The sequence below is a fragment of the Echinops telfairi genome, unplaced genomic scaffold (genome assembly GCF_000313985.2).
Source record: "Echinops telfairi isolate 266 unplaced genomic scaffold, ASM31398v2 ScPeMD7_7410;HRSCAF=8448, whole genome shotgun sequence".
NCBI classification, from domain to species: Eukaryota; Metazoa; Chordata; class Mammalia; order Afrosoricida; family Tenrecidae; genus Echinops; species Echinops telfairi.
The window spans coordinates 4,670,170-4,687,238 of record NW_022111310.1 but is presented as its reverse complement, the minus strand read 5'-3'; the positions used below and the strand labels follow the sequence as shown (position 1 = coordinate 4,687,238).

The following is a 17,069-nucleotide window of genomic DNA, read 5'->3' as shown; positions in this document are numbered from 1 at the left end:
AGATAGGAACTGGAAACACAGGGAATCCAGGACAGATGATCCCTTCAGGACCAGTGTTAAGAGTGGCGATACTAGGAGGGTGGAAGGAGGGTGGGGTGAAAAGGGGGAACTAATTACAAGGATCCACATATAACCTCCCCCCTGAAGGATGGACAAAGGAGGGGTGGGTGAAGGAAGACATCGGATGGCATACGATTTGACAAAATAATAATTTATAAATTATCAAGGACTCATGAGGGAGAGGAGAGCGGGGAGGGAGGGGAAAAATGAGGAGCTGATGCCAAGGGCTTAAGTAGAGGGCAAATGTTTTGAGAATGATGAGGGTAACGAATGTACAAGTGTGCTTTACACAAATGATGTATGTGTGGAGCATGATAAGAGTTGTATGAGCCCCCAATAAAATGATTTAAAAAAAAAAAGAAGAAAGACAGTGAGGCCCAGAGAAAGCCAATCACGTAGTAAAGTTCACGAGCCCTGCCGGCAGTAAGGAAGGGCTCTGAGACTGGTTCTAGCCTGTGGGTTATGAGAAACAGTGGTGGATAGATGCATCGAAGGAGTGTGGTTCTCTATGTGCGCCCTTCCTCTGCTGTGCCAACCATGGAGGGCTCAAGTTCAACAGGCTGCATCTATCTCTTCACCACTGTACAGAAGACAGCTTCCTGGGACTCACAGCCAACCTTGCATGAGTGAAAAAAAAAATGTCTATGTATCACCAAAAAAAAAAAAGTTGTAGGAGCTCCCAATAAAATGATAAAAAAAGAGAGATGTAAGAGCCCCCAAATGAAAGTATTTAATTTAAAAAAAGAAAGAAAAAGCTAAGACTGAGGGAGGTTATGAAACTTGTGCAAGGCCACGCAGGTAGCAAGCAGCACAGTCAAAATTCCAAAGCCTTGCCTCCCTGCCTCATGACAAAACCGATTTCTGAACACTAAGATATCCTTGGTGTTTTAAAGGTAACCGATATGAAGCAGACTTACAGTAGAGCTCAATGCGGCACCCAACATTAGAATAAAATCGCATCAAACTTCACATGACTAAGAACTTTACAAAAACTCAGACTATCACTTACACCAAGGTCAGAGTAAACCATGTGAACAAATTGTTACAAGGTAAGTGCTATCGAAACACACAATGAGTGTGTTTTTAATGCACAAATGAGTGCATTAAAGCAGAAGAAATTTAAATCAGGTTGATTCCCCACGGTGCTATAGTACTACATAGTCTTACAAGATGCTGCGATGGGGAGACACTGTGTGAAGGGTACATGGACATTCTCTATATTGTTTCTGACAATTTCATGTAAATCTGCATTTCATTATACAAACATATCAAAATGAACTGAAAATAAGAAAGTAGATAACTGATGTACTGGACTCACTGCAAAATTGCTCTGAGCTGCATAGTGCAAGGGTGTCGCTCCTTGGCTGTCAGATGGGATCGTTCCACACTTGCTTCTCTCTAAGAGGAGGTGCGCAATCTGTGCATGGCCTGAACGAAAGCAGACACAACCAGGCATCACAGTGTGCAAGCACATTTAATAAAGTGATAAGTTACTTTAAGGAAAGGGACTAGAACATCCCTGGCAGAAAATGCATGCCTCAGAATGGTACCTGAATAGCAGCCCCCAATGCTCTGATAAGAGGACAAAGACAAAAACTCAGAGTACCAAAACATTAATGCTTCACTCAGCACGGAAATGCCAATAACTACTCTTGTCAGGTTGAGAAATGACAACCACCTTGTAGTCAGCGTCTGCTCACTGCATGACCTTAGTTAGAGGGACCACTAGCCAGACCAGCTGCACAGCTGTTCTCCTCTCCTTTCAGGTACTTCTCCAGAAGGTGGGCCAGCTACATACAGCACGACCTTTTCTCTTTCTGAGCCCTTTTATCCATGCTTTCTAACCTCTCTTCTGCAGTCTTTTAACAGCTAGACAGAGATCTCAAATCCCAGAAAACAAGGGGGCAAGATGATGAGGTGTCTGTAGGGACAACACCCTCTGCACTGAGTTCTGGAGGCCACGCCCCCGCAAGTGGAGAGCTGTTGCACAAACACCAAGGAGTTTAGAAACACCTTGTAATGGTACATAGAGAAAACCTGAATTTTGTACAGGCTATTGCTTCAGCCAGAGCCTGGTGGTGTCGGGGTTATGTGTTAGATGTGAACCTCAAAGGTCCGCAGTTCAAAACCATGAGCCACTCCTGGGGAGAAATAAACAAACAAAATGTTCTTCTGTTCTCTGTCGCTGTCAAAGGTGTTTTTCGATATGGAGAAGCCAGAAGTTACAAAAACAGTAACTGAAATAATAATTACCTGGGGGCACGAAAGGGGACAGTGGGGGAAATGGGACGTCAACACCTAAGTGTACATGCAGGAAGAAAATGTTCCAAAGTCGATTGTGGGGATGACTGCACAATTCTTCTTTACATGATTGAATGATTGAATTGTATGATGTGTTAATATTATTTGAGGCCACTGTTATCAGGGGAAACAATACACCCAGATAAGGAGATTGATACCAAATGGAATAGGCTTTGGAGTTTGCTGTGAAAGGGAGGGGGAAGCAAAAGGGAAGATCAAGCAATAGATGGTTGATGGGTGTTAATCTGGGTGAAGTGGAAGATAGTGGTCCACAAGAGGGGTTTGATTGGCAGTGTAAACTGTTCAATACAAAGTTGATGATCCGAATTATAAATTTAAATTTACAATTTAAAAATTATTTTTTAAAAAGCCCATCTGCCCCAAAATAAAAGGATTAAATGTGAAAGATGATTATTTGGCATTTACAGTTTGTCAATGAATATGTATGCTGTTTATAATAAAGATTACAAAGTAAGGTGTGATGGTGAAATTAAAATGAGTCAATAATAGAGAATAAATCTATATTATAAAATTTAAGCTACAGAAGAGAGATGTAGGCACGAAACTGCCACATATCGATTCAAAGTAAGCGATGGAGCAGGAGGTAGGAGGCGCTAAGGGAAGAGAAGGTAGAGACACTGTCCTGTCTCCCACACAGTGTTTCTTATTGTGGACCCCTGATTAAGTGACTAACCCACCTAGTAACGCTGCCCAGTGAAGTGGGGTTCTAAAGAGGTTGTCATAAGATGTTATGTTGCAGCTTTCATAGGAGGTCAATACATCAACCACGGTCACATTCCCATCAGCGACTGCAAAGTGAAGAGGTGTTCGACCCTCATAGTCTTGCCAGTTCAGTAAAGACTCTGTAGGCGCAGCATCCTATTTTTTAAGGAACCAGAGACATCAGACACATGAAATCCTCCAAAAAACCACCTTTGACCTATGTATGAACTACGCAAATTTCTAAACCATACCTTTATATGCTTTCTCTGTACAAGTACAAAGTGAAAAATACCATCCCCAAAGTTAGTGACCCAATGGATAGAAGAGGCATCAAGTTCAACTCAGTTGCAGAAAGAATTAAAAACTGTCGGCTGATAGAACTTCACAACCAATGACACATTGTGGTTTCACAATTCCTGCTGTAATGATTGAGGTGAAAACATACTGTAAAAACTCATTACTATATTTTCTTTTCTTAACGTTCTTCTCTACATGATCCAGTGTCATGGGATGGTTTGGTAATGGAAATAATATCTAACAATAGCTTTAATAATACAAAAGATGATACATGGCATAGTTCAGTCAATATAGTTCATTAAAGTTTTCTGTGATTTAAAAAAAAGAGTTAAAAACTGAAAGAGAGATCTAACATAATTGGTCAGAATGCAGCACAGAGAAACATAAGATGTAAACATAAGAGAACTTGCGTGGCATGGAGGATAAAATGCATCGTGGAAACATTAGAGGAGGAGGGAGAGAGAGAGCAAATAGTTAGAGAAGCAATGGTTATACATCTCTCAGGCCTGAGATAAGATCATCAGAATGAATAACAAACAAGTTTAACCACCCCCCTACCCCCGGCCCCCCCACATACATACATATCTAAACACACTATAGAAAAAGTGTAGGATGCCAAAGAGGAGAGTTTTAAAGTAGCCAGAGAGAAAAGATACATGCTAGAAAACTTGAGAGCAACAAAGAAAGGGGCAGGTGTTTTGTTTTTGTTTTGTTTCTGAGGGAGAGGTTTTTCCAGAGCAAGGATGACATACAGACATTTTCACCAATTACAAACAGAGGAATTTTATCATTAGCAGATCTGCATTAGAGGAAAGGTTAAAGAATGCATTTCAGGAGGTAAGATAATAACTTTTCAGATTCAAGAAAGGATGTGGAGTAAAAAATTAGCATGTATGTCAAAATAATCATTCTATGAATAAAATGTTACTTTTAAAAGCCTAATTTGTCGTTAAAAGTAAATGGAACAAAATATTCCATTAAGTTGGGAGTTCAGGAATGATTAGAAAAATCTCAACAACAACAAAAAATAAAAATCTCAACAAATCTGATAAACATAAAAGACACATAAATATCAACTGTATTTCTATAGCCCCACAGGAATCCGTTAAATGTACATTCTAAACTTATTGCCTTCAAGTGTATTCCAACCCTCAGCCACCCTTATACGACAGTGGAATTGTCCCATGGGGCTGCCAGGGCTATAAACCCTTGTGGAATTAGACTGGTAGAGCTTTCTCCCATGGAGTAGCTGGGGGTCCGAACCAGTGATCTTTCAGTGAGCAACTGAGTTGCTAATGACTGTGCTACGGGGACTCCTGAATACAAATAAAAGCCCTCCTTTCTGTCGCTGTTGCCAGGTGCTGTTGGCTTGGTTCTGACAGTGACCCTACATAGCACAGAGTGGAACACTGCTCAGTCCTGTGCCACCCTCAAAATTATTGCTATGTTTCCACCCGTTGTTGCAGCTGCTGTTTCAATTCCTCTCATTACAGGCCTTCCTTCTAGATGACCCTCTACTTTATCAAGCAGGACGTTCTTTTCAGGGACCACATCTTGCTGATAACATGTCCCAAGTACAGTGAGTCCATGGTACGTTCAACATTATCATTCAAAGATATCAAGTTTTCTTCATTCATTGTCCAAGTTTCACATGCATATGAGGTGACTGAAAGTACAATGGCTTGGGGCAAATTCACCTTCATTCTCAGAGTGCTATCTTTGCTTCAAAGAAGTCTGATGCAATACATTGTTTGATTGCTTGACTGCTGTTTTGATTATGGATCCAAAAATAAAGCTCTTAACCACATTCATGTTGCCTTCATTTATTATGTTGTTTATCGGTCCAGTTACGAGAATTTCTGTTTTATTTTTGTTAAGGTGTCCTCCATGACTGAAGGCTGTTGCTTTCTTAATCTTCATCAGGGTTTCATATCCATTTCGTTTTTTGCAAGCAAGGTGTGCCATGTGCACAGCATAGTGTTAGTGAGGCTTCCTCCAAACCTGATGCCAAGTTCTTCATGTAGCCCAGATTCTTGGATTATTTTTTCAGCAGGCATATTGGATGCTTCTGAGGAATTAGCTACATAAAATCTTAGTTTTAACTTAGTTGGAAAAGTAGAAAGGCAGCGAAAAAGAGAACAACCTTCGATGAGATGGATTCACACAGTGCCTGCAATAAATGGGCTCACACAGAACCACTGGGGGGCAGCAGGCAGTGCGCAGGGTTTTGTTCTGTTGCACAGAAAGCCGCCTATGAGTCGGAGCCAATTCCACGGCACCTCATGACAACAACATGCTGACCGAGTAAGTGTGGTGAAAGCACGCGATCCCGATGCACACCTTTCCTAATTGTAAACCACACAGCATCCCCTTCTTTTGTGTGATGTACAGGTTCTGCATGATCGCAATGAAATGTTCTGGAATTCCAATTCTTGACAATGATACTCCATAATTTGTCATGATCCACAGAGTTTAATGCTTTTGCGTGAACAGTAAGCTATGGTAAACATCTTTCTGATATTCTGTTTCAGCCAATAGCTATGTGACCTGGCAATGCCATCCTTTGTTTCACGCCCTTTTCTGAATTAGGCTTGAATTTTCTGTCAGTTTCCTGCTGATGTACTGCTTCACCCATTTTCAATGATCGTCAGCAAAATTTTACTTACAGGTGATATTAATATTGAACAGTAGTACAATAATTTCCACATTCTGCTGAATCACCTTTCTTTGGAATGGGTGCAGAAAGCTATCGTCCAAATTTCTTGGCATAGATGAGGGAGCACCTCCAACATCTGGAACATCTCGTGGTATTCCGTCGAGTCCTGAAGTTTGCTTCATGCCAATGCCTGGAGTGCAACTTGGAGTGCTGTCTTTAATACGATGACTCTTTTTATTTATTTATTTAATCGATTTATTGGGGCTCATACAATTCATCACAATACATAGATCAATTGTATAAAACACATCTATACATTTGTTGCCCTCATTATTCCCAAAATTCGCTTGCCTCTTGGGTTCCCGGAATCAGCTCATTTTCCTTTTTTTCCCCCTCCCCTTCCCTTCCTCCTCCCTTCTTCCCCATGCACCCTTAATAATTCATAAATTATTATTGTATCATATTACACTGTCTGGCGTCTCCCTTCACCCACCTCCCTGCTGCCCGTCCCCCAGAGAGTAGGTTATACATAGCTCCCTGTGATCCATTCCCCCTTTCTTCATCCCCTTTCCCTCCTGGTATCGCCACTGCCACCCCTGGTCCTGAGAGGTTCATCTGTCCTAGATTCCCTGCGTTTCTGATTCCCATCTGTCCCGCTGTGCTTCATCTGGTCTAACCAGGTCTGCAAGGCAATATTGGGGCCTGGTAGTTGGGGGGAGGAAGCATTTAAGAACCAGAGGAAGGTTGTGGGTTTCATTATTGCTATATTGTACCCTAAGTGACTCATCTCCCCACTACCCCTCTGGAAGGTATGTCCAATTGTCTAGAGATGGGCATTGGGTCTCCATCACGCGCCACCCTCATTGACAAGGATATGACTTTTCTCCCCGCCTTTGGTATTTAAAGCCTGGTCCCTTTGGCCCTTCATGATCACACATGTTGGTGTGCTGCTTCCATGTGGGCTTTGTTGCTTCTGGGCTAGATGGTCGCTTGTTTACTTTCAAGCCTTTAAGTCCCCAGATGCTATAGGTCTCGATAGCCGGGCACCATCAGCCTTCTTCACCACACTTACTTAAGCACACATTCGTCTTCAGCGTTTATGTGTGGATAATACGATGACTCTTGATCATATGCTACCTCTTGAAATAGCTCATGAATACCTACGATATCCATTATGATGGATTCTCATTCATTTTGATGACTTCCAGTTGTTAGAGATTCATATTTCACATGGCTCGTGCTCCTATTATTAGCGGGTGTTTGCAGCCAATTCTTCTCATGTTGAGTCATGCTCATATTAGCAAAAGCAGGGCCTGGAAGTTTTACTCGATCCATATCATTACGGCCAACTTCAATTTGAGGAGGCAGCTCTCCATCATCATACTTTGAGTACATGACAACCCGAGGGGCTCATTTTCTGGCAAATATCAAACAATGTTCGGCTACTATTCACAAGGTTTCAGAAGAGCCATTTTTATAGAAGTAGGTCACTGTTTTCTTTCTTAGTCCTTGTAGTCTGAGAGCTCCTCTAAACCTGTCCAGCACGGATGACCCTGCTGAAATGCTGGTGGCTTTTCTTCTAATGTCACAGAACATGCAAGTCCAGTAAACCGTCACAGTACAACAAATTGATAGAAGACTGGGGTAATATGTACTCTAGAGAGGTTTTCAAAATGTTCAAAATCATTATAATAGCATGAAAATAAAATATAGAAACAGTCAAATGTTCACTAATAACAGAATAATGTGTGATTTATTCAGAAAACAGAATGCTATATAACAATTAACATATTTTAGCTAAACATGGCCATATTTAAAAAAAAATCACCAGTATAATGTTAAACAAAAGTAACTTGCAAAAAAGACTTACAATATAATTTTATTTACATAAGTTCAAAAACCTTAACTATTATAAAACGTATCATTTAGAGATCAAGTATATGTATAGTGAAAAGATTTAAAAACAGTAGATTGATAACCACAGTGAAGACAGGGGAAAGAGTTGTCACTGGGGCAGGAGAAAATAAGACAGCACTGGGTGGTGCCAATTTGGGGGAGTTCCAGGGTAATGGTTCTTCGAGATACTGGGGAGTACATGAGTATCCATTGTTTCCTTATTCTTTGTATCTTGAATGCATGTTACAAATACTCATTTGCATCTATTCACCACTATGCGCAAAGCACAGAAGGAAGCCAGGGAGTGATAAACATAACTTCAGGACAGTCATTGATGGAAAACAGGAATGGGTATGGCAGCGGGGAGAGAATACATTTGAAAAGCGGTTCATAAAAAATTCCTATAAGGTCTTAAACAGTGGTTTTTAACCTGTTCTATTCCTTCAGTGACAGGCTTGCTTATTTGTTAAATTCTTTTGCTTGATAACTTGCATGCATGCCATATAGATGTTTTTGTATCGATTATTTCATAATAAAAATATTTTTTCACAGGCCGAGTAGGTTTGACTCACCAGAATGCACCTCACTGTGTGAACAGCACTGGGGTCTCTATGGTTGGCTGCCCAGTGGAGTGGAATCTTGCCTTCAACATCAGGAATCCCAATGTTGGAATCATGCTTGATAAGTAGCTTCACATGCTCAGGGTTATTGTAGTAGGCGCTCCAGTGCAGAGCTGTTTGCTGGAAAATTGAGAGGTCTTCAAACAACAGCAACGACTCATATTTCTTAAGTTTTCACTGTGGGACAGCCATTGTTCTAAGAGTTTTATAAAACAATTTTTTTAATCATGTGGTAATCCTGACATCTGTGGGAGATTGGTATCTTAATTGTGTCTCAGGAAACTGAGACACAAAGAGGAAAAGTAAGCTGCCCAAGGACATAAAGTTAGTAAGATTTTAATCCAGGCAGTCTGACTCCACAACCTGGTCTCTTCAGACAGCAGGGCAGGCTTTCGGGTGCTAATAAATCGTGACAGTGGGAACGAGAAAAGCAGCTCAGACTCCATAATGGTCACAAAGGTAAGTGACGAGCGCATCTGGTCACTGCCAAGTGGCTTAAGAATTTGATAGAATGTTTTGAATTTAAGTAACATCTATGGAAAAGAAGAGAATTGGGAATCCATTCCTTATAACAATAGGTAAATTTAAATTTGGCTAGAATTCTACAGGATTATTTGCTAGACCTGCCTACTGATTTCAAAATATATCATCTTGAAGACACACTAGTACTTGCTTTATTTTAGATAAAGTTAAAAATGAGCACCATGAACTTGTTGAAGCTGTTTTGAAATCTCTTTGTCCACTCTCAAGAAAATACCTCTAGAGGATGAGTTTCCCTAAGCAGGGAGTTATTAAGAAAAAATTAAGAAACTGTTCAGACAAACTTTATTTCTCATAAGCAGCATTGTAATCAATGCAATCTAGAAGTAGATAATTTAACAAGCATGAAGAAAATTCATTTTTCATTCTAAAAACTTATATGTTATATGTGATATTATTCAAAGGATGTCTATAAAAATTTAATATATTCAGTATTTAGCTCATTACTTTTTTGTATATTGACAATTATAGAAAAAGCCCATAAATACAATAGAAATGATCCGTTGTCTCTAAGCATGTTTATTAGAAACAACATGTACACATTTTATAATTCTTACATTTGTTCTGATGAAATGTTCTGAAATACAATTGTATGTCTATTACATTTAATAGTAAAAAGTGAGGGCTTATGTTTTCTGCACTTTTTGTTTTCATGTTATGTTTCTAGTAATTCATTCTTACTGTGTGTTATACGATTCTTGGTCTGCAGATTAGAAACTGAACACATCCCGTCACGGAGAGCCTGTGAAGCACCGCTGGAGGTTTTGTGTCTCAGTCTTCTCGCTCTGAGCTCAATGAAGTTCTTGAATTTCCCAGCTTAAGGCAATAAGGCAATATCATCCTTTCCTTAATATCTACAGCCCAACCTGCAACTCTTTTAAGAAGCTATGTTCCATCTTGAATTATATCTATTTGCGTATTTGCTTTATATTTTCTATTAGATTTGTGCTAGCACATACTCATACATACATGGTCCTGATCACTATTTCATTTCTCAAACACACTCTAAAGCAAGGGCTGGCAAACAATGGCCCCCAAGTCACATTTTGCACATGGCCTGTTTTGGCCAGGGTTCATTTGAATACTGTCATGGTCATGTATTTACATGTCACCTGAGGCTGTTTTCATCCTACACTGGCAGGACCGTATAGCTGTGATACAGGCTGTGAGGACTGCCAAATGGAAACATTTCATTTAATAGCTAGTCCTTCACAGGAAAAGTTAGCTGACACTACATACAAATATAGCATTTTGAGTTTTCCAAACTGCCAACCAGAGGTGAGCACCAATAATTAACCAGCACTCAAGTCTGTGGCAAATTCAGGTAGGTGATTCAGAGCTGCTATTGAACTGACTGAAAAATAAAGCCTCTGTTGATAAAGGAAGAGGTGCCTAGGAGCTTCCTCATGTTTTCTACATTCTCTAGTAAGGGATAATATAACCAGTTTGGCCTTACTCCTCTTCTTCTAATTCAGTTAAAAAAATAATGGGACTGAACTCAGCACCGTGGAACCTGCTATTCTGGGCCCTGTCCTTGACTATTGGGCCCCTCTTGATGCACAGGTGACTAGCTCTTTGTCGCGGGTATTTTGAGTCCTTCCAACCTGAGGCGCTCATCTTCTGGCCCTCTATCAGACACCGTTCTGCTGCTTTTTATAACGTTTAAAAATCTGATCACCAGTTCCTTCTTCCTGGTCTGTCTCATCCTAGAAGCTCTGCAGAAACCGTGGCTAACCTGATTGATACTTGAGAGGCCAGTGGCACAGGTTCCAGTGGGCACCAATGTAACAAGAAAGGCATCGAAGTACAACAAACTGATAGATGAGTGGTAGCTTTGTTACATGTTTTATATTTATTGTGTCATTTAATCTTTAATAATCTTATTATTCCCTTTGGGCATATGAGAAAATTAAGTACTTTTCCTAAAAACACAAAACTCGTAAGTGGTAGCTTCTGTAATGAGACCCAAAGAATTTGATGCCAAAGGCCAGGTCACTCTGTATAGCAAATCCCGTTGGCCATTTGGCCACTTCAAACCTCACCATCTCTTGTAACTACCCAAACCTGACCACCGCCCTGGGGTCGATTCTTACTCAGAGTAGCCCTATAAGACAGTGCAACTGCTTCCTACGGGTTCCGAGACTGTAAATGTCTGTGAGAGCGGACAGCCTCATCTTTCTCCCGTGGAGCAATTGTGGGCTGAAACATTCTGGTCAGCAGCCCAGCACTTAACCCACTGTGCTACCAGCGCTCCCTTATCACAAGTAGCTACCAAGTATTAGACTTTGGGGTCTGAAGACCTGTATTGGAATTCTAATTCTGCCACTTAGATCTTGGTACAATTTTAGCCTTCCTGGAGGTCAGTTTCCCCATCTGTGAAAAAGCAGATGAAAGTACCTAGCCCACAGTGATGAGGGTAAATGACAGCATTAAGCAATCTTCGTTCCCGTAGTGTCTGAAGACTTGTGTGCATTGCTTTGGCGGCTGCAGGGGGGTAATTCAGGCTTTCTTCGTGGAGGTCTCACATTACTAAAGGAAGCAAACAGAATTTTCCTTCTTCTCTTATTTGCCTTCAACTTGACAATCCCTTACCTTGTTTTTATCCTGTGTATCCACTTCTCCTGGTGCCATAAACTTTAGCAGAAGTGCCAAACACTTAGGGCTCTTGTGCCGGGTGGTCAAGTGCAAGGGAGTCATCTCTTCCAGATCCTTTCGCATCCAGTTTGCTCTGCGTGCAAGTAGAAGTTTCATGAAGCGATAATTTCCCTAAATAAAAAGTCACAGTAAGAAGAAATTTACTTGGGGGGCAAAACAAACAAGCAAATAAAACCTTAAAATATTTCACATCTTTAATTTTCCTGCTAGAGCAATTATATATGGAGAACTAATTATCATTAATTACATATGGAGAAATTAATAAAAGGAAGAATACAATTTAGCATTTGTCAATTGTTTTATTTTTTCATGCTTTCTTTCAATCATTTTTATATATATGTAGTTTATATAGTATATAATATTTATGATGTATAATAGTAGACAACATTTCATTGAGTTAAAGGTTATGATTAACTATTTGATTGTTAAGTATTTAGAATGTTACTAATCTTTTGCTTTTATAGAATATGCAGAAATGTACTTCTTTCATCACATAGCTTAAAATCTTTTCATGTGAATAAATGATCAGGAACTAACTAACTGATCAAATGAGACCGAAGATGTTAGTTTCTGATGTATTTTCCAAATTGCTACATGTTGGCAGTAGCAATTTGTGTGACTATATTAGTTCTAGCAATTCTGACCAATATCCCACCCACTGCCACTGAATCAATTCCAACCCGCAGCGACCCCCTGGGACAAACATGCTCTGCCTCTTTGGGTTCCTGGAGCAGACATTCTCACTGCTCTCCCTCGGAATGGCTCACGGGCTCCAACTGCTAAGCTTGTAGTTAGTAGCTCAATGTGTAACCCACTATGACACCCAGGCTTCTGATGAATAAAAGATAAAACTAAAACCCACTGTAGCTAGTCAACTCCAACTCGTGAGGACCTTGAACAGGGTTTCTGAGGGGGTACTTTTTTGGTTTTATTTTATTATTATTTTTTTTTGTTTTGTTTTATAAGGACATTTACTGGTTCCCTTACATCAGGATCAGCCAACAGTAAGAATACAGTCATTGGTCCCCTCAGTTAGCAGCCAAGTCTTTCTCCGTTTTCAGCCTCAGTCCTGTGGTCCCTAGTCTTTGCCTCCATGGGCCAGGTAGGCAGCCTAGAGGGTGTATGTTTTTATGGGAGCAGACGCCTCTTTCTCTCAAGCAGCAGCTGGTTGGTTGACCTTGTGGTTAGCAATCCAACACATAGCCGACAGTGCCACCGTAGCACCTGTGACTTATGTCGTGCAAAGAATGAGAGCCCTGCGAAATAAACAGAGATGTTTAACCCTATTTACAAGGGAGGGAGTTGGGATTCAAAGGAGCTAATGGTTTTGTTCACAGGAGTATGTGATTGGTATTTTTTTGAAGAGTGATATAGGTATAACTTTAAAATATAACAGTTGTATTGACATATAATTCATGTCTCATATAATTCCATATAAGTATATTAAAAAAGAGTTGTGCATTTACCACCCCAATCAGCGTGGAGCAATTTCTTCATTCTTGTACCTGTTCTTAGTACCAGCTCTCCATTTCCTCCCTGCTTACTTCCCGTGACCCTAAGGAGCGACTCATCTCGTGTTGGCTCTGTCGATTTACCTATACTAAATTGCATATAAAGAAAAGCATTCACGTTTTTGAAAAGGAAATAAACCAACAATTCCAACAGAATAAAACACAGAAGACTCTCAATACGGAAAAAAAAGAAAAGGCTGAATGCATTAAGAACTGGAACAAGTTGAAAATAGGTTAAAAGGAAAAACCAAGGGTAAGATGTTAAAATTCACCCTAACTATATCTGTAGTAATCCACATTTCAGTGCACTCTGTCTGGGGCAAGACTATTCATATCCTTGGTCAATGGACCTCGGGAATTCAATGGTGACTTAGTCCATGTGGAGGCTCACTGTCCTCTAAAGCCTTTTGTAAACTAGGTGTTCAGAATATAAGCTTTGATACAGTCTCCCCCTCTGGTCTTGGATCTTATTTATATGAATGGATTTTGAGCTCACATTTAATCATGAAACCTAGGAAAAAATTAGATTAGGGATAATGATTAAGTTATGATAACAAAAACAACTGGATTATCCCTGCTCAATATTTGCCTTCATGAAGAGACTGCTGAAGATATAGGTGCTACAGCAAAGTGTGGTGAAGAAATCAGATGGTGCTTGGCTATCAAAGAATAACTTCGTATTAGTTACTGAGCACTTTTCCACTTCAGAGCGTTCATTACTTTGCTCCAAGTACCTTAAAAATGCTTTTCAACAGCGTTTCCCCAAACTGGCTAACTCGGTGTCCCTCTAGTCCCAGGTTCCTTGGCTCCTCCCAGAGAGGCTTTCTTCGACTATCTTGCCTAGGTAGAACTTACTTTGCTAATCTTTACTCTAGTACCTTTTCATTTCTTTGACAGGACTCTTCTTAATTGGTAGTCACATATATTTTTCTTCGCTTCCCCTTACTGCAATCTTCCTCACAAATTATATGCTCCATAGAGGCTGAGGCTATGTTTTCTTGACTATTGTGTTTTGGCATAGGTCCTGGAACAAAACAGGTGTTTAATAAGTACTACTTAAAGAACTGAGTGAATAAGAGGAAATACAATATCTGCCACCCATTTTTGTTTTCCTTAAAACAAATTGTTTTTACAGTTTGTGAAACAAGATCATAAAGTTAAGGATCTTAATTTTCATGTACCTGGCATTAGATTACTTTTAATGATTAATGTTTCATGTATACTGTATCTGAATTTCACTCATAGTATATAATTTTTCCGGATGACTCATTTCATCAAACATCAGTGCTTGAGAAGGATAACATTTCCTCAAGAGGGAGCTCTTCTCCAAGTCTCTTGCCATCTTTACTTTGAAAATAGAGAAAGGGTCCAGGGAAAAACAAATCCATGTGGCAGCTTAGACCAAAAAATAAGGTTTGACCTTTCTGAGCATAACATTTCAAATATCTCAGAATAATTCATCATGACCTTTACAGATGTTCAATCAGGCAATCATTTTGATTCAGAAATCAGAGGAAAAGAAAAAAAGGGAGGTAATTACTAGGTTACAGACACAGTGCTTGGCAAACTCACACTTGACATTATTCTGGGACTCTGTCTACACAAACCGCGGTGTAGCCCAATGATCATACTCACTCCTGCATTCATTCAACAAACGCTCTCGGACCTTGTTATGAAGCAGGTGGTAGAACAATGTTTGCATTTTATTTTACTTAGACAAAATTCTTTGATATCAACTTCATCTTTGCATCTTGAGAAAAGTATCATAGAAAAAAATTTAACAATTTCATCTACTATGCTTCTCTGTCCTCATTTATAGAATGTGGATAACAATACCTATGATTATCATGCATGCACTGGGGAAGATAGATTCAGGCATACTTGGTATTGCTCTTACTTTATTGCGCTTCATAGACACTGTGTTTTTTACACATCGAAGGTCTATGGAAACCTTGCGTTAAGCAAGTTATTGGCGTCATTTTCCCACTTCATGTCTGTGTCATATTTTTGTAATTTTTACAGTATTTCCTTAATTTAATTGCAAACATACTAAACTATAATATTCTGTAAACATATATGCACTAGGAAGCCAAGAAATTCATGGGACTCACTTTGTTGTGATAGTTGCTTTATTGTGTTTATTTACTCAGGTCTGGACCTGAACCCACAATATCGTTAAAGTATGCCTGTAATATTTGTAAAGAAATAAAATAGCATCCAAAGTAAGTGCCCAGGAACTGTTTGCTAGTATTATTATGACCGGTTTTCCAATGTATGAAACGAAGCATAGGTGGCCATGGAAAACGAAAATTGGCCCACGGAGAGGGCGTGCATCCAGCTACTGCCTATAGTGCATCCAGCAATTAAGAGGAGAACCAAGATTAGGGGCAGGCAAAAAATAAAAATAGTATTGTAAATAATATTTTTCTGATTTTTTTTAATATTCAGAAAGACGTATATCCTCTACTTCCACAAATGATTGGGCATAATCAATAGGAATTTAGCTGGAACCTTGGGGTGTTTATAGCTATGTGATCAGGTCGGGTTCAATTATTCTAAGGGACAGAGAGCCATTAGGTATAATGTTGTGATGGCTGGATCTGGGAACAATATTATTCACATAGACCAAGGTCAATCTCTTTTACCTCATGACAATATTGTCACCATATAACTGTAACTACATATATATAATAACATGTATATATGTAAGGTAGGCATTCTGTTAAATTTCATTCTACCTTCTACTCATATCATTTACTGGAAGATACATTACTAATAATTGCTAAGAATAGCAATATAGTTTATTATTATTAATTATAATGATATCTATATAATTTTTTCTATATGAACTCTCAAAGCAGTTGATACATTAATTTTTAGAGGCTCACTGTTTCTAGGAAGTATATTGGTTACAAATATTAGTAATTTCATGATATCAAACTTTTCTGTAATGGTCGGAGAGCAAGTGAATCTAGAAATACTAGAGTGAGTTCTTTAGGGGGAAGCAAGCTGCCCCAGCAGTGAGTGTTGCTGCATATGTGTTACTGGGTATACCAAGAATGCAAAGCCTGGACGGCTCTTTGCTGTGGCTATTTTTCAGTTAGATTTGCAGAGAGCAATCTTGAGGAATAATTTCATGTAAGCTGGCTTGCTTACTACTCACTACAAGCTAAAAATTCTCCAAATTCCACATTCTTCAGATGTCATGCAAGCCCACTGTGCACCGTGTACATCTGGGCCCTCTTTATCACCTCATGGTTCTTGGAAGCAAGGACCTGGGGTAGACATGCAGGTATTCATGCTATTTGCTAGGAGTAATACAATTGTCCTTTGGGGTGGGGTCTCTGATAGGAATCTCATGTCCCCAATCAGATTGATTTGATGGAGATTAATCTTGACTCATTTCAAGAATATATAGGGAAGAGGAATGGGTTGTTGAGAGACATTCTACCAACGTTTCCCAGTGAGTCTGCATATTTAACTTAAATTTGTCAAAAATACAGTGGCTTGACTGCTCTTTCTGTGGGTCATTTCTCAGGGTAATGTTTTCTTCAGTGATAAGCAGGCTGGCTTACTCAATGAAAAGGTGACCGAGTCCCAGAACTCTGTGTTCCTCGGCTATAATGGAATCCCACCGCATGTCAGCTTTCATTTGGGCGCTCTGCTTCTCCCCTGGGGCTCCCAGGGGCCAGGGAAACAGATGCAAACACATAGGTACTCCTGCTGCTGGCCGCGGGACAAGTCCTTCGTCACTCTCTGGAGCCTTGGGTCTATCATCAGAATCCCAGATGAACAGATTTACATATAATC

At 39.7% G+C, this 17,069-nt stretch overlaps 1 protein-coding gene across 3 annotated transcripts in view; it reads right to left on the bottom strand.

Moving 5' to 3' along the window:
- The window catches only part of INVS (inversin), a 152,336-nt gene that overhangs the window by 56,132 nt on the left and 79,135 nt on the right, over window positions 1-17,069 (bottom strand). For 2 of the 3 annotated variants that reach the window (XM_004711070.2, XM_045296561.1), the window contains exons 4-7: window positions 11,686-11,859; window positions 8,506-8,673; window positions 3,060-3,240; window positions 1,379-1,488 (exon numbers count right to left, since the gene is read on the bottom strand). In XM_004711070.2, the coding sequence (XP_004711127.1) occupies window positions 1,379-1,488; window positions 3,060-3,240; window positions 8,506-8,673; window positions 11,686-11,859 (633 nt within the window). Of the gene's footprint in view, window positions 1-1,378; window positions 1,489-3,059; window positions 3,241-8,505; window positions 8,674-11,685; window positions 11,860-13,214; window positions 13,387-17,069 lie in introns of those variants that run through there. The other variant, XM_045296562.1, reaches the window with a different exon arrangement.